The sequence below is a fragment of the Dermochelys coriacea genome, chromosome 4 (genome assembly GCF_009764565.3).
Source record: "Dermochelys coriacea isolate rDerCor1 chromosome 4, rDerCor1.pri.v4, whole genome shotgun sequence".
Classification (NCBI taxonomy): domain Eukaryota; kingdom Metazoa; phylum Chordata; order Testudines; family Dermochelyidae; genus Dermochelys; species Dermochelys coriacea.
The window spans coordinates 93,254,667-93,280,752 of NC_050071.1; the positions used below are offsets into that span (position 1 = coordinate 93,254,667).

A 26,086-nucleotide genomic window follows, 5' to 3' on the forward strand; every position below is an offset into this window, starting at 1 on the left:
AATAAAAGTCAAAATGAAAGTCAAAACAAAACCTTTGGATCTTATCAAAATGAAACATTTCTCTGAAGTTGAAATGAAATTTTTTGTTCAATGAAAATTTCTTAATTTCAACTTTCCATTCCATTTTAGGATGAAATAAAATCTGGAACTCTTGGAATTTCCTGTGGTATGGGAATTCTGTTTTTCAAACAGCTATTCTCCAGCCTGCCCTTGTTGGTGCTACTACTGCTCTACCGATTGCTTAGTCTCTAAGGTGCCACGGGTACTCCTTTTCTTGATGCGTGAAAGTGAGTTGTTCCTGAGTGTAGATGAGGCCTAACTCTTGTCAGTGCTACTTTGTGTGTCTGTTAGCTTGAGTGGAATGTAAGGTGCACTCTCTCTTGTCTGCACTCCCTTTCTGCTCATGTTGACTCTGGGAGCTGAGCTCTGATTTTACACACAATAGCTCTTTCTCCTCCCTATTTCATTGCACTGCTGTTAGCAGGCAAGGCTGGCTTGCTACACACAGAAAGAAAGGTCTACATCTCTTTCTTTCTTTCTCCTCCCCTCTTATAGACTACCATTTTCAAAATTCTGGGATGAGGGCTGCCTGGCCCTGCAGCCATTTTTAGTTTTATTATAATTTCTCTTTTTCCAGTTCTGGTGTCACCCTTCATTTGTTTTAAGCTTTCATGTTCTTCCCCCAGGAAACTTCTTGACTTCTAGCATGTTTTGCTTACTTTCCCTAATGAACAGTAAGGCAAAAAGGTGTTGTTTCGTTCCCAGCCATGTCTGACCCTTAGTTCCTCTCAGTGGCAGTTTCTTTTCATTAATCTCTTGCTCCTTATATATTTATTTTTTAAATGTTTGTTTTCACAGTTTACTTTTATCTGTGTCTTTCATGATCATTTTCTTATGTTTTTGTACTTTTCATGTCTCTTGCAATAGCAACCCTATTACTGTCTCTCATCTTCCCTTTTATTTCTCCATGGTCATTAATATTGAGTTTACAAAATCATATCTAATTTGCATCCTCTGTTGTCCCTAGTTTTTCAGATTCACTGGTTTCCATTTTTTATCTCCCAATAAATATCTGGGTTTTAATTATTTTACTCAGGATACATTAGTTTATATTTTTCAAAAACAAATATTTTATTGTAATTTTGCCCATATTTTTAATATCAGATTCTTTATATCATTTTTCTGTCATGACTGGTATTACTCTATTCTAAATGATTAATGAAGGAATCAGACCAGACATAACACAAATCTTGCAGTATCTCCATAGACAGCTGTTCTTTGCCATTTAAGTCATTTTAAGTGGGAGCTATGCACATACTTCCATGAGAAGAATTCAGTTTTTAGTCTTGTTCTTGAGATTCTCAACTAATTGGCCTCTTGCACTTATGTATAGTAATCACCGAGACTACATTGTCCAAAAGGCAGTATTTTGTACCTTGGAGGTAGCTAATAAGCCCTTCTCCCAAAGAGTACATATCAAAAATTTGCCATACTTGGATAGTGTTCCAGGGTAGTCTATAAAATAAAGGTAGAATGTGAAGACTCATAATCAAAATAGGAGGCAAAATAATTCAAATAAATAACTATACAGTTTTCAAAACTATGCTAGGTATTTGCAAACAAATGTAAGATTCCTTGCCTTGCAGAGTTTACAATCTAATCTGATTTAATCTTATTCATCAGTTTGGGTTTTTTGGGGCTGTTGGTTTATGTATGCAATAAACTAAATATTGGTCTTTGCTTCATTATTTCCACAATAATTTTGAGAATGAACAATCATAATTTAGTTAATCCGCTATTCTTTCTTGTTTCACATGGCCCTCCAGTGCAAAAATCATTATCAGCCATTTGAGTTACGATGATATTTAGGTTTCAGAGTAGCAGCCGTGTTAGTCTGATATTTAGCAAACTCAAGTGCAATAGGGCCAGGGACAAAACAAGAGAAAAGATTAAAGCACACTCATTGGCTATGATTCTATTGCAGAAGTCTTGGTTTAACCCAAACTGACACAAACTTGACAAAAGTCTCTAGTTGTGTTCCTTCCATGCTGGTTTATGACCAGTAAATTCAAAATGCTAAAGGTGAACTCCTGACTCTAGTGAAGTCAATGGCAAAACTCTCATTGACTTCACTGGGGCCAGGATTTCATCCAGACTACAAACTATAAGCATACTTTGTCTGTTTTCCCAAGAACTCCGTGCCCTGAGTTCTGGTCACCACAGCCCCCTTTAGCATTTCCTTTTGTAACATACTCTTCTTTTAAGCTAAATAGGTTCAGCTCACCAAATCTGTTGCCTCTGAATCCTGTCTGGGAATTAACACCCTAAAATCCCAGTCCTGTGTCTGTCTCTGTAGGGCTTCGTCAGTGCAGGATCCTTGTCTATAATTAGGACTCCCACCATGCTACTTCTGATGGAACTGAATTGGATTAGCAATACTAGGAAAACTTTGCCAAAATTCCTGGTGGAGATACAGCATAGGATCATGTTTACAGTGGGAAAATATATTAGACAGTTTAATTAGTATATTAATAAATATGATTTTGCTTTGAGTATAACCATAGGGTTGCCAACCCTCCAGGATTTTCCTGGAGTCTCCAAGAAATAAAGATTAATCTTTAATTAAAGAAATCCTCCATGAATTTGTCCAACCAAAGTTGGCAACCCTATGTAACCAGGACAGCAATGATTAAAAAAAATTATTAATTGGTCATGGGTAACTCTAGGGTAGGTTAATCACAATGACTAACATGTTTTTTTTAAACATGACTTGTCTATTTCTACACTGGGGTGAAATCAGGTTTAACATCATGTTAGTTGAAACATTGGTTAAATGGTTGTAACATGATACATGTTCCTAGTGTAGACATGGCCTATATTGGATATGTCAAAACTTTTCCTTTCCTTCTTCTCTGAGCTCCATTGCTTATTGGGGAGCCTTCCTATACTAACCATTTACAATGTAAAGTCGGGTGGGTTTTTTTTTTTTTTTAATGTATGCTGTATAGATCTTTCTTCCTCTGTGTGGGAAATGCATCTGCTGTTAAAAATCAGTTCTCTAGACTTTTCAGCAGTTTACAGCCTCCAATCTCTCTATATAATTTTGACAGTATCTTCTCAGGCACCTTAAAGTAATAGCTACCAAGCTGAATTCACCCTTGATGTAAGCTGGTACAACTCCCCATGAAATCAGTGGATGTTGTGTTAGCTTACCCAATGGCTAAATTTGGCCTCCCTATTTTATTTTATCCAAAGATGATGTAGAGTATAGTGTATAATTGCCATGTTCAAGGCCTACTTTTGAAACAGAAAGGGATAGCTCAGATTGCACAATACACAGCTGGATAGTGCACATCATGGACTTCTTTGGTTTTCAGTGGTGGTTCATCTATTAAATACTGATTTCTTGCAGTTTCTCACAATGTTTAGGAGATATTTTAAATAATAGAAAGATCTGTCCAAGCCATTGGGCATTCTCTCAAATAAGAAATCATGGAGCCAGGTCTTTGAGAATTCACAAGTGGGCACTACAGGAATAATTTATAAGCATAGCATTTGCCCTCTACAGGTTTAATGATACACCTACCCTCTTTACACAGTGGGTTACAAAAAAAGTGGGATATTACAGGTCATTATTTCCTAAGGCCTTTTAGACTTTTTTTTTTGTAGGTCAAGAAACTTTTTGCAAAGCTAAAAAAAATGCCCTGAACTGTCTTTGTCCAGGGGTGATTTGAATGCTAGTCACATAACAGAAGAAAGTCTATTGGACAATAAGATGAACTTAAACTGCCAGTTTTTTCTGAGCCCTTATACCTGTGCTTTGATCTGAGTAACTTATCAACCCAAAGACAGTTTAGTTCCAAAAGAAACATTACACTTCCATACTTGCTCATGAGAATTTTTTTTAATCAGGCAAAGTTTTACAACCAACAATGATGGCAGTTTTCTTTCCTACTAGCCTTTTATATATCTTAGATTAATACCTTTTCCTCCCTCTCGGCAACAGCTGTTTTGTGCTTTGCTAAATCAGTGTGTCTTTGTTGAGTAGTAGTTGAGAAAGGGAGGCTGTCATTCCCAGCAAGTACGCTTATCCTCACATGGAGTTTGTAATGTATGCAGCATGTCATATTTTCTTTGCCTTGAGATGCAGCCAATAACAATTTCATATGAACACTTATCTTTTTTTGTGATTAAATGTGAGTTTCTGATAGGAGTCTGTCTCAACAGTGAATGCACTGCAGCTACTTAATTCATTTTGATATTTCCTGTGCCAGCTTCTCTTAACACTCCACAGTATAGGGAGAATACAGAGACATGTCTGGAATTGCGGGGGGCAAAAGGGAGTCACTTCTCTTGTTCCTCTACTGGTGTAATGTGACTGCATGCTAGTGGCAGAAGTTGGAGTAAACCCCCCTATTGCTCTAACTTCTGCTGCGGCAAGGTGGCTGACAATCAAGGAACCACAATTGGTTCCCTGTTCCTCCACTCACTCACCCTCTACATCTGAGCTCTTCTAGAACGAACTGGAGAACTGAGCCCTATTGTGGCTTGACAGAAATGAAGTAAAGTATTTTGTTTTCAGGTGGCACATTTGGGAAATACTAACACACTCAAACATGTACTTGCCCCCCGGGAGTTAACATGAACGGTGTGGAAGGTGTAAAGGTCTGAAAAAGGGATATGACATGCAAGTTATTTGAAACTGTATTGGAAGCTACTAACTTCAAGCAAGTTGTTTACTTGGAAGGTTTCAGGGTCACCAACAATATCTGTGTCAATTTTCAGACCGCTGATTCATCTGAAAAGAAACAGCTTCTTTCAGTGAGTGACAGGAGATAATAATCCAGTATGACAAGGAATTGGCTGATGATGGGAGTAGTACAAAAATCTAGATCAGACTTAGAAAAAAAAAAAGTAACATTAAAAAATTCACTGAAACCTATAATCAGCATATTTAAAGATATTGGCCGAAGAGCTCTCTGAGGCAGTAATATTTGTATTGAACAAATCTTGGAACCCTGCGGAAGCTCCAGATGCCTGGAAAAAAGCTAATTGTTGTGCCAACATTTAAAAAGGGTAAAGGGAATGATCCGGGTAAATATAGGCTGATTAGCCTGACACTGATCCCAGGCAAGATAGATCCGTGGAGGTCACCCTTACAGAATCGGGGTCTGTACTTTCCAAAGCAGTGACTCTGAAAGTAACTCAGGGACCATGGTGGATAACTAGTTGAACATGAGCTCTACGTGCCAAGCAGTGGTTGAGAGACCTAACATAATCCTTGGATTTATAAACCTAGGAATATCGAATAGAAAAAGGGAGGTGGCATTACCACTCCATATGGCATTAATAAATCACTGTTGGAATAACTGTGTCCAGTTCTGGCATCCATACTTTCAGAAAAGATGTTGACAAATTAGAAAGGATTCAGAAAAGAACTACAATAATAATTACAAAATCTACCTTATAGTGAGACTAGTTTAACCACAAGAAGGTTGAAAAGTGACTGATCACAGTCTTTAAGTATCTGATATTAGAGGACTGTATCTAATAAAGGGCTGCTTAATCTAGCAGCAAAAGACACAATGAGATCTAATGGCTGGAAGCTGAAACTAGACAAATTCAGACTAGAAATAAGGTGCAATTTTTAAACAGTGAGGGTTATTATGTATTGCAGCAGGTTGCCTAGGGATGTGGTGGATTCTCCATCACTTGAAGTCTTTAAATCAAGACTGGATGTCTTTCTTAAAGATATGCTGTAGTTATGGGCTTGATGCAGAATTCACTTGGTGAAATTCCATGGCCTGTGCTATGCAGGTAGATGAGACAGTCACAGTGGTTCCTCCTGGCCTTAAAATAGTGGCATGTTATATACAGCAGGGAAATAGACTGGGCTTTTGGATGATAGTTCCCTCTACCCTTATCTATTGATCATTCTATGTGGTTGTCAGTTCCAACTCCAACTCAGAAAGAAAGGATCCTGCACTCTGCTTTTCATTTACTTATCTCAGTGGGAATATAACTAATGAACATTGTTTCCTCTGCCTCTCTTTAAACCACATGAACTCCTTCATGCAGGGAAGTTATGGTGGGGAGGCTATCAATACAGTGTCCTGCTCACCTGAAATCAATCATTACTTGAGACTACAGGATCAGGCCAGGCAGGCAATTATCTAGAAATGCAAATATCTTTGTTGGCCTAAGCAGCTCCCAGATTGTCCATTCCTAATGCCAGCTTTAGCTTGATTAGTTTTTCCCAGGAAAGGGGAAATGGTTTCCATCTGATGATTATTCATAACTTTATTTTGGAATCTGAAATGGAGGATAATTGGCTTTTTTCCCCCCCTTTTAGGGCACCAATGCCTCTGCTCTGGAAAAAGACATTGGTCCAGAGCAGTTTCCAATCAATGAACACTACTTTGGATTGGTCAATGTAAGTACCATTTCTGTGAGGTGAACCATATACTTACTGTTTTGTATTGAGCGGTTGTGATGAGAACCATATAGACTCTTTTATGGTTTGATGTTGCTTTAATTTCAATGATCTCCAGTGCAACACTGATTTAAGGTTAGAATTTGGGAGGGTGCTCCTAGTGTTCCAGGGGAAATTTTAGCTAATATGTTGAAAGTTGGTTGTTGTTAAGTCAAACATTTTAGGACATCTACCCTTGGAGGAGAACAGCTTAGTGAAATCTGAATAGTTTTAACATTTTATAAACCACTTCTTTCCCTGACTCTCAGTAAAGTTAAATATCTTTTTCTAGCTATAAAACCCCACTTTGATATTTACTTTTTAAAATCAGGATGCATGAAGTCAATGGGAATGGAGTATTTACATGGTTAAAATTTGGCATCTGGCTTAGGTGTATCTGTCAGAAAGCATTATTCACCTGATGAAAGCATCCAGTCTAATGGGGGTGTTTTACATGTCCCGAATGAAACGGATTTAAGTTCTGCTCCTACTGCAGTCACTGGGAGTTCTGCCATTGATTTCAGCGGGAACAGGAGTGGGCCATTCCAGAGCATATTCGTTTATAGGAACTCTTATCAAAGATACTCTTGTTGCAATGAATACCTTCTAACTAATGCCCTACATTTGGAGCTTTTATTTTCAGTCCTAGCGAGTTAAGAATTTTTAATATTTATAGTTTGTTTTTGCTGTGTGACAATCAGTAAATGGTATTGAACCTATAGTCAGTCAACAGTTGCGTGGTAATTGATGGGGTATTCTACTGGGGATTCAGATTGCAGAGGCTGGATGAACTGATTAGTTTATATTACCTTGCACAGTGATTCAGGGCATTTTTGCTTTTACATTGGCAGTTTGGGAACACCTGCTACTGTAACTCTGTGCTGCAGGCATTGTATTTTTGCCGGCCATTTCGGGAGAATGTGTTGGCATACAAGGCCCAACAGAAAAAGAAGGAAAACCTCTTGACATGCCTGGCAGACCTTTTCCACAGTATTGCTACTCAGAAGAAAAAAGTTGGAGTGATTCCACCAAAGAAGTTCATTTCAAGGTTACGAAAGGAGAACGGTGAGTGCAAACTCTGATTCTTTTTAGAGACTCATGTAATGCCTAGCAGTGTGGTCAAATTAATCAATCAATCAGGTTAGATTTGTAATAAGCTTTTAATTCTCTGTTTCCTAAATATTAATTATTTAGTGTATACATATACGTGTGTGTGTGTGTGTGTGTGTGTCTAATGTTGTAGTTAGCAATAACCATACTAGGATTTGCAATTAAGGGCCAAATCTTCTATGGGTGCACAGCTGCCCTATTGATATTTCCACTGCACCGAGAGACAGGCTGTAGAAAGCCAGCAACAGGCAGTTGGGTATGGATGAGGGGCTCTGCACATTGCAGAGGAGTGCTCTGCAGTGGCTTTCTATACTGCACGATGGAGATGGATATTTTGGGCAGCTGGAAGAATGAATGTGGTGTGACCAGTAGGTTTGTGGATAGTACAGATCCACTAGCCCAAAACATCCTGGGGTTCATATGTGCACGCATGCAGTGAGCTGCGTCTGCTGCTCTTCCCATTCCCAGAAATAGTGACTTCACAGGAGCAACGGTGCCCACTCCTTCTGGGGAGATTCCCTTCTAAGTGGGTTCCAGGGCACCAGAGGTGGAGGCAGTCCTGGTAACACAGCTTCATTCTGCATGGGAGCCATATCAGTGGGTGTGGACCAAGAGCCAATGCAAAGGGTCTACACACAGATAGCCCTGTGCCCCTGAGGGAACCCCCGGGAAGGGATTCACATGTATCTTGGCTGGAGGGGGTTGTAGGAGATAAAAATACATATATCTGGGGAACAGAAGTTCCCGCTTCTTCAACAGAGAGTGGGATAGGGGCAAACCAAGCTGCTGATGGAAAAATTCAAAGGAAATTCTGAAATGGGAGCATCTCAGATGACATCACCACAGAGATGCCTCCCATGAGTTTCCTTCTGGTTTGTGACTGTGCATGTGTGCATACCATCTGGCCCATGATTTATTGAGCTTTATTGACAGAAACAAAGATTCAGGAAATGTTTTCAGGAGCAATGCACTCACCAAATTACTGTGGGAAAACAATATCCCTTTGAAAAAAACCCCACCTTTCAGACTCTCCCACCCTCGCTCCTCACCCATGTTTGTTATCGCCCCAATTAAGCACATTCCTAACATAGAGCACAAAGTCAGGGATTACTCACAAGTTTAAATTAGGCACGTTTTTAAGTACGTTCCTGAATTGGGGCTTGTAATTGTATTTGGGAGCAAAACCTGAATTTAAGTATATCCTTTCTTGCATGGAGCAAAGGAACTTTAGAAAGAGACAATTCTGCCTCTCTCCTTTGCAGATCTCTTTGACAACTACATGCAGCAAGATGCACATGAATTTTTAAATTATTTGCTAAACACCATTGCAGACATCCTGCAGGAGGAGAAGAAGCAGGAAAAGCAAAATGGGAAACTAAAAAATGGCATCATGAATGAAGCTGAAGAGAACAATAAACAAGAACTCACCTGGGTGCATGAGATTTTTCAGGGAACACTGACTAACGAAACTAGATGTTTGAACTGTGAAACCGTAAGCATTGGGGTGGTTGATATTTTTACACACTAATAGATCGATAGATATGTATAAATATGTGCATCTATTCTGCCACCTGAGAAATGTGGATATTCCTGTATAATTTCACTTCTTGGAGTATATTATTTTCCAAAAATACATTTTTGTAAACATGACTAACCTGTCCCAAACTTTGCAGTTTATATATATTATAGTTAGACACCTCATTAACTAATCTTACAACCTTTTCATTCAAGCCATCTTATTTATAAACAGTTAAGTGTATATACAGATGCTGCTGCAACTGTGGACAGTGAATTTGCCTCATTATTCCATGAGTTAGGGATAACTGCATAACTCACAAGTGGCAAAGTTAAGATCAAATAGTGCTAATTCATCCCTAAGAATGTCATTAACGTTCAAAGTATTTGCTAACAACACACTGTACATTATCAGGCTTTTTTTCAGTATTTTAAAAGGATGTCAACTTGAAAACTAGTCAGTTTGAAAAATGAGTAAAGTAGTTCCACCTAATATACCTGAAAGTGAGTTTCCTGCCAATTTTTGTAGTTTTTCAATCACACTTTCCTATTTAAAAATGTTTTTCTCTCCCTTAGTGCTGTGTGAAAGATCCATGCAAACAACAGGGAAAGTGGCTATTCTGGGAGAACAGTGGAAATTGATATAAAGTGCTGGCAAATGCATAGAGGACCAGTTTCAGCTGTCCCTGCTCATGTGGAGTAGCATTATACTCCTTAAAAAGTCTCCTTGAACTAAATAAGACTACTTGCAGAATAACAATATCAGAATCTTGCCCAAAGTGAAGAAACAATGGGAAAAACGGAAAAACAGTGTTTTGCTCTAATGTATTTCAGTTATAATAACCCTAGTAACAATAGTGGGTTAAAAAAAAATACCAAAGTCTGGTTTTTAAATTGACAATGTCCCTTTAAACTTTTGAGATGAAATCCTAAATTTATATTCAGTGTTTACTCAGGGAAATTCCCACTTAAGCCAGGATTTTGCCCTAACTAGCTGAGCAGAATTACAAAATACACTATTTGTAAAATCTTACAGTAGGTCAGGCCATTGAGAGAAATTTGGGGCCCTGGAACATCATGTTCACTGGGATCCCACTCACTCCCATTTAATTTTATTTACACAGATGTTACAGATGCTTTGAAGGGCCCCCTGAGCTTGGGATCCTGGTACAATTGTCCCCCTTTCCCTCATCCCTGTTATCAGCCCTGCAGTTGGTCCAAGATTTGGTGGAAAAATTAACTTCCGAGGATTCCTGTTGTTGTTGTTATAGGAAGGTTCATCCTATAGCTTCCTGTGACTACAGGAAAAATATATTCATACGCTTTTCTAGTTTATGTATTATTTATTTATTTACTGTCTCTCATACTTTTTGGAAAGCAATAGAATGGATTAAAAGATGTGGTACAAGTATACAATCTACATAGAGTTATTCAGATACAGGCAGTCTTATTCTTACTTATGAATGCAGATTGAATCCACTTTTCCAGTTAATTTTAGTACAGTATACATCACTCTGCTTCCAGATCAACAGGCTTTTTCCTCCCAGTCTCGCTAATCGTTTGAAACTGCACCCATTGAAACCAATGGCAAAATTCCCAGTGACTTCAGTGGTAACAGAATCAAGCCAAAAGACTGGGTATCTACGTGAATTTTTAAAATTTGATAAGCCAGACAGACTTTAGTTTGCTCTTAGTTTCAGCATCAGAGACAAAATGTTCTCTAAAGTTTTGTTCCTCTGTTTTTTTAATTCTAGCTCTATGTTTACACTAGAGACAAAAAAGGGACTTGAAAAGTCCTGTTGTTTCCTGTCATTTTGCATGGAGTTGGTCACAGAGGGGATTTTTGTTTGAAGAGTTGCTGTTAGTTTTATTTGGACATATTTTATGGCTACCCACATCTTTGAGAATATCAAAATTCATCCCAAAACATGTTCCCATGGGTTCAGGGGTTGGTGGTTACTTTAAAAATGGACCCAAACCAGAACACTAATTCCAGAACCCCTTGATTTTGAGGATCTGAATCTGAGCTCAGATCCAACTCTGTGATATGGATCCACAGCAGAATACAGGATCCAACCCTCTCAATCTTTGGAGAAGTTTGGATCCAGATCTAGATTTGAACTTTGCTTCTCAGTCCCATCTCAAGTTATTCTAATGAGATGCAGACACACATGGTATTACTAACAGTTTAGAGTATTCAATCAGTGTGTACTACTTTTTTTTTTTAAACAAACAGGATTTGATTTTCATGAAGATGCTCAAAATCAGTTCATGTGGCAATCTTGCTTCAAACTTGGTGTTTTTCAGAGCTGCCTAATACATGGCTGCATTTCTGGATTTTGAAGATTTCCCTCAGCCACCAGCCTAAACCTCTTGTACTTATAATGAAATAAGAGGCTAATGCATGAATATTGGAGAGCAGTTGAAAAGAGCATATTTTCAATCTTCAACATGTGATATGTATTTTATATACTGAAAAGAACGTCTGTGGTTGCTGATCTGGGATGAATCAAAGGCCGGGGGGTCTTTTTCTTATTTGCAATAAACTTAGATTCTAGGAAGATTTATTCATGTCTGTCATTCTCAAGACTCTTCTAAGCCATATTCTGTGTTCATTGGTGATGGGTCCCAATTAAAACCTAAGACCTGAATTTTGGAGAAGTCTGGATCCCAATCCAGATTTCTCAGCTGGCAATTCTAAAACAGGCTAAACTAAAACCATGGCCCTAAACATCTCCCACTCCAACAATTTCCCCAAATTTGAATCCTGTAATTGACTGAAATTCTTTAAGGTGGCCTATAAAGGACCTGAACAGAGCAGGGCAGAGAACAAAAATTCCATTTTGCAGAGCATTGTGAGATTTCAATTTTTGTTTTCATTTGGCTTGGAATGAAACCTGAACATGTAAAATTATGCGTGAAAGAAAATTACAGGGGAAAAATAGTTTGAGCTTGATCAAAAATGTTAGCGCAATTGCAGGATTAATTTCATTTCAATTTTAATTTCACTGTATGGTATAATGCAAAATTTTAAAAATTCAAAACAAAGTTGTTTTAAAGGAAAAATATTGAAATTAAATGGGACATTCCAATATTATTAGAACTCCCTCCCTCCCCCTTTTTTTGTCTGAAATAAAATTTTGATGAAATAGGCATGATTTTGCAAAGCATTTCACTTTCTGTGGAACTTCATTTTCTGAGGGAAAACTATTCTACTGAATTTTTTCCAACGAGATCTAGGTGCAAGACTGGAGATAAAAAATAGCAACTAGAAATTGGGTACAAACATGCTATGCTTACCTCTGTGATTGTCCCTGAAGATGAAAGAACACAAAATCACATGGTATCCATTTTGGTGAACACGATATTTCTCCATGCATGCCCATTCTTGATTTATACCAACCACTTCACTTTCATTTCGGTCCTATCCACAGGAGGTGAATATAATTATGTAGATCTTTAGCTGTATGCATATAATGCAGTATATTATATGTAAAAGATGCAAGTAAGCTCTGGTACAATGTGCACTTAAAACATTTAAAACTGGCAAAGGTCATTTCATATTGTTTTAAAATTCATCATAGAACAATGTGTATAAATTATAGGAGCATCTCAAGGGGAAAGAGGTGACACACTTAGGGCTGGTCTACACTACACAATTAGGTCGATGTAAGGCAGCTTATGTCAACCTAATTATGTCAGTGTCTACACTACAGCCTTGCTGCCACTAATGTAAGTGCCCTACTACACCGACATCATAACTCCACTGCCACAAGAGGCATAAGGCTTATGTCAGTGTCGTGAAAGCAACACAATGTCTGCGTAGACACTGTCCCCCTTACATTGGCTGCCTTGTCAATTTCACAGCAGGAAAGCCCCAGGCAGCTTCCCTCAGCTCCCACTGGGGAAGGGCGGGGGAGCGAGGAGGGCGCGAGAAGTCCCGGATGGCTTCCCCCATGCTCTGTGCAGGGAATAGGGGGCAGGAGGGGAGCCTAGTGGGAGCCTGTGGGCTGGTCTCTCAGCTCCTGACACTGCCCCTTTTAGGTTGGTGAAAGCACTCCTGGTGAGCATGCACACCACTGACCCAAGCAGGCATAGGCGCTGACTTCTACTGGCACCGATGGGTGCTCAGGGGAGGAGGTGGAGGAAGAGGTGAGGTGGGTGGGGCAGGGAGCTGGGCTGCCGGTAGGTGCAGAGCACCCACTAATTTTTTTTTCCGTGGGTGTTCCAGCCCCAGAGCCTACGCAAGGAGGGTAGGGTAGACATACACCACTGCAGTAATTACTAATATAGGTCAACTTAGGTTTGTAGTGTACACATACCCTTATTCTTTATATTTACATCAGTTATTTTTCACTCTCCTGTTTCTTGCATGAGCATCTGAAAACCACAAATGAACTAAAATTTGGCTGCTCCAAATATATGGTGGTGAAAAGCCATGCCATTTTAAGGACTAGAGATAGATGGTCACTTGGTCATGGTCAGTGAGTTGGGATAAGTGCCAGAAACAGAACTGAAATGGTGTGAAAGGTGGATTAATGGACTTGCTGACTAACATGGGGAATCTATTTATACAAAGCCAGAAATCTGTCTGGAAAATATTAAAATTAGTTATTTTGTACAATTTGTATTTGTAGTAATTGATTCAAGTGGAAAATTTGTATATGGGATTCAGGTGCATTTAGATGTGTGTTTATCTTTTACATACGTATTTTTTCCTACAGGTTAGTAGCAAAGATGAGGATTTTCTTGACCTCTCTGTTGACGTGGAACAGAACACATCTATTACGCACTGTCTAAGGTAAATGAATGGAAGATTCATAAATGCATTTGTTTGGGAAACATTTCTACCATTCTCCTAAATCATGTTTTCTTTCTGATTCTCTCAGTCCAGTAAAGATTGAAAGTAAAAGTTCTAGGAATATCCCTGATTGATGAGATGCAAGACAAACTGTGCAGTGTTAACTGAGCTTTTGCTGAGCAAAAGAAAAAGGGAATAATTTGGATGTTCATGATGCAATGGAACCTTTACTAAGAAATTTACTTTAAATTCATTTTGTGTGTGTGTGTGTGTGTGAGTGAGTGTGAGTGAGAGAGAGAGAGAGAAATACGGTTCCCTATTGGAGTAAAAAATTGATCATCTGGTTCACTTGGAAGAGTTGCTGCTGAATACCAGTTTGCTTCTGTGGGATTTAAGTATGTGTTTAACTTTAAGCCCATGCTCAAGTACTTTAGGACTTACGTACATACTAAAAGTTAAGCATATGCTTTGCTTAATTGGTCCCAGAGACCTTAGAAACAAGGGGTTTTAAAAATCTAATTTTCTGCTTTGTAAATTGCAATCTGCTACTCTGCTTGTAATCCTAAAATTATAGCAGGAAAGGAATCTTGACTTTTATTGCAAGTTCCAATTGTGTAGGGAATTCTGCAGTGCACCAGAAGCTGACAATTTTTTAACCATTATTCCTGAAAGATTTTTTAAAAAATACCATTTCCAGGTTCACATGGACTGACTGGATGGATTTAAAATATCATGAGTCCTGGCACCAACTACGGTAGATAGGTATCTATGTTCAAAATAATGTTATTTTAATTAAATAATATCAGAAGGGCAAAATAGTCTTTCAGGGTCTAACGTTACTTAGAAGTTTTAAAAATACATTTCAAATGAAGTTTGAGTGTCAGAGAGACCTCCTTACATATTATACCACACCTAAAAACACACCGAAAGAGCAGCAACTAGGATATAAACAGATTCCTGAATCAGATGCAAGTGAACCATTCCACAGAGTATTGGAGATGGGGGATTGTTATTGCATTTTGTAATGTTACTTATGCTTTGCTTTGCTCAGTAACTACCATTTCATTTCAAAACTCGGGATTCTGGAGAATTCTCCCTTTCAGTTTCAGGCCAGTTTATTTTAGGTTTTTGTACTAATGCTCGTCAACATAATATGTCTGCACCAGTGGAGCTAGTTTGTGATCATAAAGGACTTTGCCTTGGAAAACAGGATGTCTTTTTTTCTATTCTTTTAGAACAGTGTTCTTGACCACTGATAATCACACTGGTATTTGTACTTCAGTCTTTTGTCACTGATACTTTAGGTTCCTGACCTTAGTCACTGGTTTGGGCCCAAATGTGCCACCATTGATCACCTCTCCTTCAGCTGTATGCTTTCAAACTCCCAATAGCACTTAGGATTCTCCAAATAGAAGGGTATACAAAGACTGTAAATAGGAGGCAGGCAGCACTGACTTTTGCAGCCAAAATCTGGAAAACTTGTTAGGAATGGCTGTTCTAGAAAACTATCTAATACCTGTATGTGAAAGTAAGAAGTAAATATACTTCTGAGTGCCTGCCTGTGAGATTTAAACAAAAAATTGTATCACAGTCAACCATATGTAAAAAACAAATTGCACAAATAAGTTATACTAGATATTCTAAACAGCTTAATATTTTATCTAACCTCTTGGTTGTTAAACTCATAAGAAATGTATTGTTTAAAAGGACCCCTCATCTTCCAGGCTACATAGTTCTTCAATAAAGGGTACAGTCTGGAACTGAGAGCCTTCCTAATGCTGTGATTTGAATAAGTGCAATCCATTCCTTTCCTTCTACACTTTGCCAGTATCATATGTCTTTCAGCTAGAACAGAAGCTAGAAAGTTTAGTAGCCCTGCTGGACAACCTCCCATACACATACAGTAGTTTACAGTCCTGACATAACTAAAACCCCAGCAGCGTATGTATAACAGCCACATGCTTTTAAGTAGCCTTTCCATCCTCCATTTCAGGAACACAATAGGATGAAAATACTCCAATCTTTTTTGTGATGGTGGCTACAGATAGTTACCTACAAAACACACAAGACAGAGAACCCACAGTTGTCATCCTTTGTGATGGCCTTTTAGAAGGACCACAACTCCTTCCTTGGAAGAAAGAGAAACCCTATTTTAATTAAACATTTGTAAAGCTAGAACACGGGCCTTCCATAGCTGCGTTATTTTACTGTTACGTATCAGAGGGGTAGCCATGTTAGTCTGGATCTGTAAAAGCATCAAAGAGTCCTGTGGCACCTTATAGACTAACAGACGTATTGGAGCATAAGCTTTCGTGGGTGAATACCCACTTTGTCGGATGCATGTGGGTGAATACATGCAATGCAAGTGGGTATTCACCCACGAAAACTTATGCTCCAATACGTCTGTTAGTCTGTAAGGTGCCACAGGACTCTTTGACGCTTTTATTATACTGTCACTCATGATAAAATGGACAAACGCCTCTGGCAGCCTTTTTCAGCAGGGAACTTCAAATTATGTTACTAAATTTCATTGCCAGTTTTCTATGACTATAACTGCTTTTTCTGCATCTTCATGATGTAGATACTGTAATGCTGAAAAGAGGAACAAGTAAATAGAAATTGTTCAGTATTTCAATAAAACATATTTCTTCACCACTACAGATGAAACTTTTCTAGTTATTTCTGTCTTTGGTCAGATGAAAAGGTCTTTATGTGTTTAAGTGCTCCAAAAAATACATGCCTCCAGCATAATCTTTCTCTCCTGAGTATAAGGTCTGGCAGAGAGCAGGAGAGGAATTCATCTAACAACAAAATTAATTATGTATCAATTATTTTTATTTCCATTCCAAGTTATAAAGGCCAGTTGACTCAGTCCATTTGATCCCAATTTTCAACTCCAGTCTCTTTGTTACCATTTTTTTATCCCATTAAAAGACATTATTTATTTTGGTTACATGACTAAATAACACCAACACACTTTCTATTTTAGAAGGCACCTCTCTGACCGTTGGATAAATGTTGCAGAGAGACCTGTAGGCTTTTTGGGTTTTTTTTTTTTCAATTATCCAGATGGGGCTAATCCAGAAATTGTTTGGGGTGGGGAGTGTGTAGGTTTCTAAAAATTCCCCTCTGCTCCCTATGAAAAACCACACAAAGAGAATTCAAAGTCTTTTTTTGGTTCAGTCACATGGGGGAGAATTAGGAGTGTCTTGAATGCTGCATCTGTTGGGAATACCTTACCCGGTCCTGGAGCTCTTTAATCCTGGAGGAATTCTGCACCACTGTGCACATACAAAATTCATGTCCCCTGGAGATTTCTTAGCTTCTCCATAGAAAAATGACTTTCTGATGGGGAAGCAAAGGAAAGCCGCAAGAGCGGTCACATATCCCTCCCCTGCAGTGCAGGTGCATTGTTTTGGGTACCCGTAGCAGCCAGCAGAGAGGTAAATCACCAAGCAGGGGCTGGGGATACCCTGGCTGGTGGCTCCTACCCTGCACCAGGCTCAGCTGCTAGTCCCAGATCGGCTGGAGGTGTCAGAGGACAGGACTTTCTCTTCCCCTGCAAGGAGCATCCTGGCTGGGTCAGACCCACCCCTAGAAACCTCCCCCGGCTGCAGGAAGTTCCGCCCCCCACTTCCTGCCCCCATCTCTCCTCCTCCACAGGGAAAGGGGTATGGGGAGTTGCTCCCCCATCCGCCCAACCCCCACACCTACCACCTGCATTGGAACCTTCCTGCACCCAGACCTCCCCACTGAGTCCCACCCCGCTATATCTGGACCCCCAAACTCAGACTACCATCCATTGAGCCCCCAACCCCGATGAGCCCCCCACACCTGGACCCCCACCACACTGAGCTCCACTCTCCCAGACACCCCCCGCCAAGCTCCATCCCCCTATACCCATCCCCTTGCCCTGCTGAGACACCTTCACCGGATCCCCCTGCAGAGTCCCATTGCTGCTGCAGCTGGAGCCCCCACAACAAACTCCTGTGCAGCCAGATGCCCCCGCACTCAGACCCCCCATTGAACTGCTCAGACCCAGATTGCCCCACACAGTACCTTTTTGAGCCCACACTTGGATCCCCCCCAGACTAAGCCCCTCTACACTTAGATCCTGCCTGCCCACATGTGGTGCACCTGGGGCAGGGCCCTGAGGTGTTTCTCGGTCAGGCCCAGCCCTTGCGTTGTGTCAGGGTCCTTATCCGTGTCTCAGGGTTGGGGGGAGAGGCAGAGGTTGATCTCCCACCTTGCACAGTCAGAGGCCTCTGCTCCCCATTGCCATGCTGTAGTCTCCACATTTATTTATTGACAAATAAAATTTGTGCACAGAATTTTTACGTTTTTTGGCAGGGAATTCCCTCAGGAGTACCTTATGCACACACATCTGGCATGAACTTCAGTGTGAGTTACATGTATGGGATGGAAGCATGCGTGTTGAATTGAATAATGTTGAAAAGTCTCATTTGGTGAAGTAATTGCCAGAGTGAAGCAAGTAGCAGCACAAAACTCTTAGTACTCACAAAGAAAAGTAATTCTTAACATTCCACTAGCAAAGCACTTTAACAGATGCTCAAGTTTAAGCACCAGCAGTTACACTGAAGTCAATGGGACTACTCAGATATTTAAGTACGGTTTAAGTGCTTTGCTGGGTCAGGGCCTTTATAAGTATAAGATGTGATGTAAACAGCATGTTTTAGAAATTGGATGAAACTCCTATTGATTTCAGTGGGGCCAGTGTTTCACCCATTGTGTCTTGCTGGCTTTTCAGCTCATCAGTCCAAGTGTGATATTGGAGGAAGTTTCAAGAAACGTTAAGAACTGATAGTTATATTTATTTACAGAGACTTCAGCAACACAGAAACATTATGTAGTGAACAGAAGTACTATTGTGAAACTTGCTGCAGTAAACAAGAGGCACAGAAAAGGTGGGTAAAGAATAGTGCAGTTCAATCCCTGTTCAGGTAAACTGAACTCTTAGGATACATCTACCCTGCAATAAAAGACCTGCAGCATGGACACAGCTGCCCTGGGTCAGTTGACTTGTGCTCATGGGGCTATAAAATTGCAGTGTAGCCATTTGGGCTTGGGCTGGAGCCTGGGCTCTGAGATCCCACAAGGGGGAAGGGTCTGAGGCTGTCTGGGGCTTGGATTGTTTTTTTTTTTTTAATCATAGCGTAGACATATTTTTAGTATAAATTTAAATGACTGCTGAAGTGTAGCTTCACTCAGTGTGTTACTGATACATTAAACTACAGTCCAGTCCTCCAACTTCTGTGTTTGTACAACATTCCCGGTCTCCTGCCTGTGATACCCCTGTCGCTGCAGTGAACCTCCTTCTGAACCTGTTTGCAGCTTCTTGGCCTCTGGTGGCTGCAACCCTCTCCCACACACGTACCCTCCGTATGGACCTTGAAACCTAGATGTGGCACAACAGCTGCTACATACATCTCTTAGGTCTCCAGTTACTGCTGACAGAATACCTCTATTTACAAAGTGCATTTATAATGTGCAGGCCTAGGATTGCAAGAAAAGAATGACACTGAACTGAGCAGCACTTCATAATATACACCCTTATTAATGATTTCACAGGATGAGAGTAAAAAAACTGCCAATGATCCTTGCATTGCACCTCAAGAGATTCAAGTACATGGAGCAGTTACACAGGTACACCAAACTCTCTTACCGTGTGGTATTTCCTCTGGAGCTACGTCTCTTCAACACATCCAGCGATGCTGTCAACTTGGATCGCATGTATGACTTGGTGGCTGTTGTTGTTCACTGTGGCAGGTAAAGTGCATTCAGGTGAACCCAACCTATTATTAGATCAGTGGTATTGCCAATTCTGAACATTCAAAAATCATGTGTCAGGCTTCAAAATATATTGAGATTGGTTTAAAAATCATAAGATTTTAAAAATGCATTTTGGGTTCTTTTGTCTTTGGAGCTTTTTACCCGGGCTCCTCAGCAGCCAGCCCACCTGGTGAGGAGTTTATAAACTACTGTAGAGGTGGGGCTCCCCGGGAGCCAGGAAGTATACTTGTTTGGGAAACACCAAAAAGATTCCTGGGAACATTTCATTGTTCTGCAAAAAAATTTCAAAGTTTTGACTTTTCGCCCTAATTTAAGACAAAACAATTTCCGAAAACCTCAAATTGTTCATGGATGTCAAATTCTGTTTCCTGACCACCTCTACTTGAAACTGGTGTCATAGGACTACAGAAATGAGACATGGAAAAGGATCAATCAAGCTGTCTAATTCAGCTATCTGCCAATACATGTATATCTAGAATGCTGACTCTGGGCCTGATCTTGCAACAAATTTGAACAAACAGACCATTACTGTGCAAAGTCACATTGAAGTCAATGGGATAGCATATGAAAGCCAGGGTCTGCCTGTGCCATGTTGTTTACATAGTTGAGACCAACTTTAGATTACCTAAAATTGGATTATGATGAAATACTTAGGACAAAAAAATATATAATTATAGGCCAGCCCAGAATCATAGCAGTAATATCCTGCATTGCCATATGAAATACCTATATCTCAGTCAGATTTTTGTAAGCTGGTGTAAATCCAAGTAATTTAAACTGAGTTACTCTGTTTATATACCAGTGTGACGAAGATTAGAATCTGGCCCTCTGTGTCTTACTTCCGTTGGGCTGGAAGTATGTGGAGACAGCGTATTCAGACTCTAGCAGGAGGCAGTAGTTGTATTTTTTTTTTCTGTACTAACTGGTGATTGCTTCAGCTGGCTGATTTTAAGGACTGGTAATGATTGTTTAGAATGAAGAATCGTAGCTATAATAGGAGTTCTTAGATGTGAGAGATTGTCAAGCATAGAAAAAACTGGAAGAATTCTTAAAGCTCAAAAAGAATGTGAACAATTGTTCTCCCCACCCGGAAGAAGATACATAATTGCATTTCCATGTTTAATATCAGCCTGTTTTCTCCCAATTTAAATTCCATTGAGCAATTTTGAAAATATGTCATTGTTTATGTCTGCCACCAACTAATTGTCAATTACTTTTTAGCTAGATTTATAAACTACCATAATGCAGATAATGAGAGGGCATTCAATTTTCAGTTGACCACCAGTTTTAGATAATCCAATATAGGAGAAAGAAGAATGCACATGTCTACTTAACACTGCAAGCTGGCTTACAAGGGGCTTCAGTGGAAATATAGTATCTATTTAACATGACTTATCAAAACCAGCCCATTTATATCTGATACTTTTTTAATTACTTTTTTTTCTAGTGGACCTAATCGTGGGCATTATATTACCATTGTGAAAAGTCACGGTTTTTGGCTTTTGTTTGATGATGACATTGTAGAGGTCAGTATGCTGATGATCATGAGAAGATTATTAGTGTGTAAGTTCCCACGTCCATTTGGTGTGGCTTACCATTCAGAGACCTTCAGCTTTTGATGGTGACTTGATTTCCCCCTTCCCTGTTCCCCCCCCCCCAATTTAAGAAAAGAAACAAGCCAAGCTCTTTCAGTCTCCTCTCATCAGGTAGGCCCTTCAGTCCCCTGATCATCCTAATAGCCCTTTTCTGCACCTGTTCCAATTTGAATTAATCTTTCTTGAACATGGCTTATCAGACCTGTGCACAGTATTCCAAATGAGGTCTGACCCGTGCCTTGTACAATGGCATTAATACTTCTCTATCTCTAGTGGAAATGCCTCCCCGATGCATCCTAGGATCATATTTACCTTTTTTCACAGCTGCATCACAGTGGTGGCTAATAGTTATCCAATGATTGACCTACACACCCAGTTCTCTCTCGTCCTCTGTCACTTCCAACTGATGAATCTCTGGCTTGTAGCAGAAATTCTTATTATTAGACCCTAATTGTGTGACTTTGCTCTTTGTACTATTGAATTTTATCCCTTTTGTTGTTCCAATCTTCAAGGTCATCCAGGTCTTCCTGTACAATATTCAGATCCTCCTTTGTGTTGATGGTGCCTCACAACTCCATTAGTAACCTCTCTCCAGTCGGAAAGTTCACCTTTCAGCACAACCTATTGTCTATAAATCAGAGCAGAATCTGGCCTACAGTTGGTGCAGATGCCGTCTGCTCATAGTGCAGTAGTGTCTCAAGCAGACACTAAAAATCGCTGCAGTATGTTGCCAAGACTAGGGGCTGATTCTGATTTCACACTAGTGTAAGTCAGGAGTAAATTCATTGCAGTTATAGCAAAGTAAAACTGGTGTGAGATCAGAATCATGCCCGTTGTTTGGAAGGCGAGAGCATGGTACTTCTTAAATATAAGGGTAGCAGAATCTGTCCCAAAAGAGACAGTGATGAGGAAAATAAAAGGAGGGGAGTAGAGGACCCCTGGAGGAAGGCAAAAGTTAAATGCAGTATCGCTATTTTAGCACCGTTCTACCATTACATTTATAGAAAACTAAAATCACATCTTACCTGTGTTTGCTATTATGTAACAGAGAAAAGATCTCCATTTACCTGTGGCAAATCCTGCTTGGATTACTCAGAGAAGTAGTCCCATTGACTTCAATGAGTGAAGCAAGCAGAATTTGGCTCCTAAACTATTAAACTGCCTATTCACTTCTTGAATCACTAACAAAACTTGCTAATCATTACCCTGAGGCAAATAACTACATACGTGTTTTTGCATTTTTATATTCATTTAATCCAAGCTTAATTTTTTTTCTTAGTAAACATTTTAAACAACTCTGTTTGTTTTTGCAGAAAATAGATGCTCAAGCTATTGAAGAATTCTATGGTCTGACCTCTGATATATCAAAAAATTCAGAATCTGGTTATATTTTATTCTATCAGTCAAGAGAATGACTTGGAGAACTGTGAAATGTTGCAAGTGGAGAAAATTGATCAGCACTGTCAACTGACTTTTACACAGAGCACATCCTGAATAGTCGAACAATGATATGTCTTCTCTTCTACTAAATGGTTTCTGTGTTCTTGACTATAACCCTTCATTTCTGACATGCAGCACTTTGGTTTTCTTAGTATGACTCAGAATGAATTAAAGTCAGCTCTTAGTAAAATTTATATGGACTAACATTTACAGATAATAGGATTTGGGGTCATCTGTGAAATCCAGCTGAGCTAGAATAGTATTTTCTATGGAAGTGTGCATTACATTTAGGACAAATTGTTTAAACTTTCTAAATAGCTTTGGGATATCTCTTTATGAAGCATTCCTTTAAATATGTACTAATATGTATTGTTATCCATTTTAGGTGTAGAAAAAAATCTATTTTATAACCATTGGAATTGTGGTTTCATAGGAGATTTTGTCACGTTACTCCCCACCACTAGAAAGATATTCTTCCCAAATCCTTTGAGCTTTGGGTTATTAAAAACTTTAAATGGGTAACTTCAAGACTACAATTCACATAAGGAGATTTAAATCACTTTGGAGCAAGATGATACAATGTGTCCAGTTTTCCTGTTTATCCTGATGAGAAAGCACAGATCAGCTGAGCTGGTCATTTTGATTCTAAAAGCTACAGAGGCACTGAGGGTTTTGTGGGGAAAAGTGGAGGGAGAGGTTCCTCATATGAGGTACTTTTCTAAGGAGTGATCTTATGTTTCTGCCAAAAAGAACAACAGAATGTGTGTATGATTATTGAGTTTGCGGATATTCCAATATTGTGCATATAAAACATCTCCTTCATCAGGGTGAGCTTTACATAGTCTAGTTAAGTAATGTTGATACCATATCTATCATTGGGCTCAATCCCACAATGTGCAAAGCACCCACAGCTCCAAATGATATCAGTAGCAACGGTAGGTACTTGGCACCTAGGACAAGGCCCATTACTTATCAAGGTAGAAGACTTATATAATAATCCATAGTTTATAACTGCAGTGATGTATTGACCATACTCAGCATCAGTAATCATGTTTGTCAACATCTCCATCACTGTGATATCAAAAAGGTTAAAAAGTACATGGTTCTAGAAATATCAAAAAGCAAAATGTGACTTGTTTTAATGTTTTAATTTTCAAGCTTGGTTGGCAACTGGTCATGTTCTAGCTAATAAATTGCTATACAAGTAATACTGTAAATACTTGGCAAGGAAAGAGGTTAGGAGGAAGTGTCAATAGGGCATGAGAAGGGATTGATAGTGTGTTGAGAGTAATTTTCTGACAGCTGACTTGGTGGATTTGACAATAATATTTCACCATTTAGTGTATGGACTTAAAGGATCAAATCTTGATCTCGCTGAAGACAATTGGTAAAACTACTATTATCTTCAATAGAACCAGGATTTGGCCCTATTAGGGGGAGAGGAGAGAAAGAGAGGGGGACGAATTCTAGAAAGAAGCATCATCATCTCACAGTATTTACTGTTACGTGTTTTTAACTTTGTATATTTATTAGAAAGTGTCACTTTCAGTACTTTTTTAGAAGTCCAACTGTAGTTTTGTCACTGAGCCTTTTATTTCAACAAATATTGTTTAAAACCAATGTTGAATCTGATAGCTCCGTGTCTCTTGGAAGAGTGGGAGAAAAAAACTTACTTGTGTTAAAATCTACTGTGAAAGTGAAATTATTTTTGTTACATTTTCGTGAGCATGCAATGTTAGCCTCTGGTATAACATGGTTTGAAATTTATTTGAAATGATCAGTGACCATTTTGAAACCTAAGGAGTATAGCACTTTACCTTGGAAGAAAAACAAAACCGGATTTTTCATCTTCAAAGATTTGTGAATTTATCATGCTATTGTATTGATCCAACAGATCAGACACAGGATCTAATCCTACAACTCTTCTTTATGCGAGTAGTCCAAGTGTTTCCAATGGGACCATTCACATGAGTAAAGGTTGGAGGATTGTAGTCCAAACAAGTGCACTTTTTTCTTTTACTCACAGTGGGATGGAAGTTTCACCATTGAGGACTATGATGTTTCTTAATTTTAGACTGGCCTAATAAGAGGCTTCAACAATCTCTGAAGTCCATTGACTTTAATGGAGCCTGGATCAGGCCCTAAATTCAGTAAAATCACTTGTCTTCTTTAATGGAATATTTCTGAACATTCATATCTTTTCATTTAATAAATGTGGCCATCTTTTGCCTGGCAAGTGAGACTGTATTCTGCTTGAGAATAAATGCACTTTTTAGATCAAAGTTAACCAAGGTCAGACAAACATTCTGTACTTTGCAATTTGCTGCCATACATTTTTAGGATGTGTGAGAAACAAAACAAAATAGCAATGTATAACTTGAGTGTTCAGGACTGATGTTTGTATAAAGAACAATTGTACATAGAGAAATTATTTTAAAATGAGTCGGATTCTAGGAAATAGTTTTTATGTTAATAAGGTTTGGGTATTGCAGCAATAGTTAAACACTAACATCTAAGATTCAGCATATGCACATTTTTGTTTTTCCCAGGCTGGAAGACGAGACTTTACGTTGGATAATAAATTCAAATAATTACAATTTGTTCCTTGACAGTACAATTATTATGGCAGGCTTTTTCATACTTTATGGGTAAAAAAAAAATGTCCATCAACATTTCTGTGATACATTAGGGGGACCCAGAGGAGTTATATGAAAGTGCTGCAGGGTTGTTAAATCAGAGTGTTTTGCTAACTCAAGAAAAGATTTACAGTAATGATGTAACACAAGTAGAAAATCAAAGGCTGGATTTCAACTTAGGAGAAATCATGGAGATACTACAAAAGACATATGTCAAGATGAACTATATTTTAGCACCAGTTAAATTACCGTGTATTTGTTTTGTCTGTCAATCAAAAAAATTGCAATCATGATACAGTCCTAATTGTCAGTTCAGACTCCATCCACCACCCTGTTTCCAAGCCAGCAAAACTCTTAACCATGTGTTCAACTTTAATATCTGAGTTGCCCCATTGAAGTCCATAAATCTATACACTTGGTTAAAGTTAAGCACATTTGTAAGTGCTTTGCTGGATTGGGCCCAAGGTGCTCAGTGCCTTGCAGGATGATGTAAATTTATTTACCTGGATTTTTAATATATGCATGGTACATTTTTCAGAAAATTTGTATACTTTTTACTTCCAGTGCATCATGAAAAGAATGGAGAAAATCTGGGACAATCAAGACTTTTCTAGCCAGCAGTTTTAGAAAAAAATTGTAGCAGATTGTCTGTGCTCCTGTATAATGTGATTTTTAGTTTATTGAGCTCTAACTGGATTAGTCCCAA

General features: G+C 39.0%; 1 protein-coding gene across 5 annotated transcripts in view; it reads left to right on the plus strand.

Moving 5' to 3' along the window:
* Positions 1–25,353, plus strand: part of USP46 (ubiquitin specific peptidase 46) — a 32,721-nt gene extending 7,368 nt beyond the window's left edge. For 4 of the 5 annotated variants that reach the window (XM_043513830.1, XM_038399631.2, XM_038399633.2 and 1 more), the window contains 8 exons: positions 6,353–6,433; positions 7,324–7,537; positions 8,845–9,074; positions 13,822–13,898; positions 18,740–18,823; positions 19,488–19,685; positions 21,157–21,235; positions 22,618–25,353. In XM_043513830.1, coding sequence (XP_043369765.1) covers positions 6,353–6,433; positions 7,324–7,537; positions 8,845–9,074; positions 13,822–13,898; positions 18,740–18,823; positions 19,488–19,685; positions 21,157–21,235; positions 22,618–22,719 — 1,065 coding nt within the window. In that variant the 3' untranslated portion in view covers positions 22,720–25,353. The remainder of the gene's footprint in view (positions 1–6,352; positions 6,434–7,323; positions 7,538–8,844; positions 9,075–13,821; positions 13,899–18,739; positions 18,824–19,487; positions 19,686–21,156; positions 21,236–22,617) is intronic. The other variant, XM_043513831.1, reaches the window with a different exon arrangement.
* Positions 25,354–26,086: the final 733 nt, after the last annotated feature.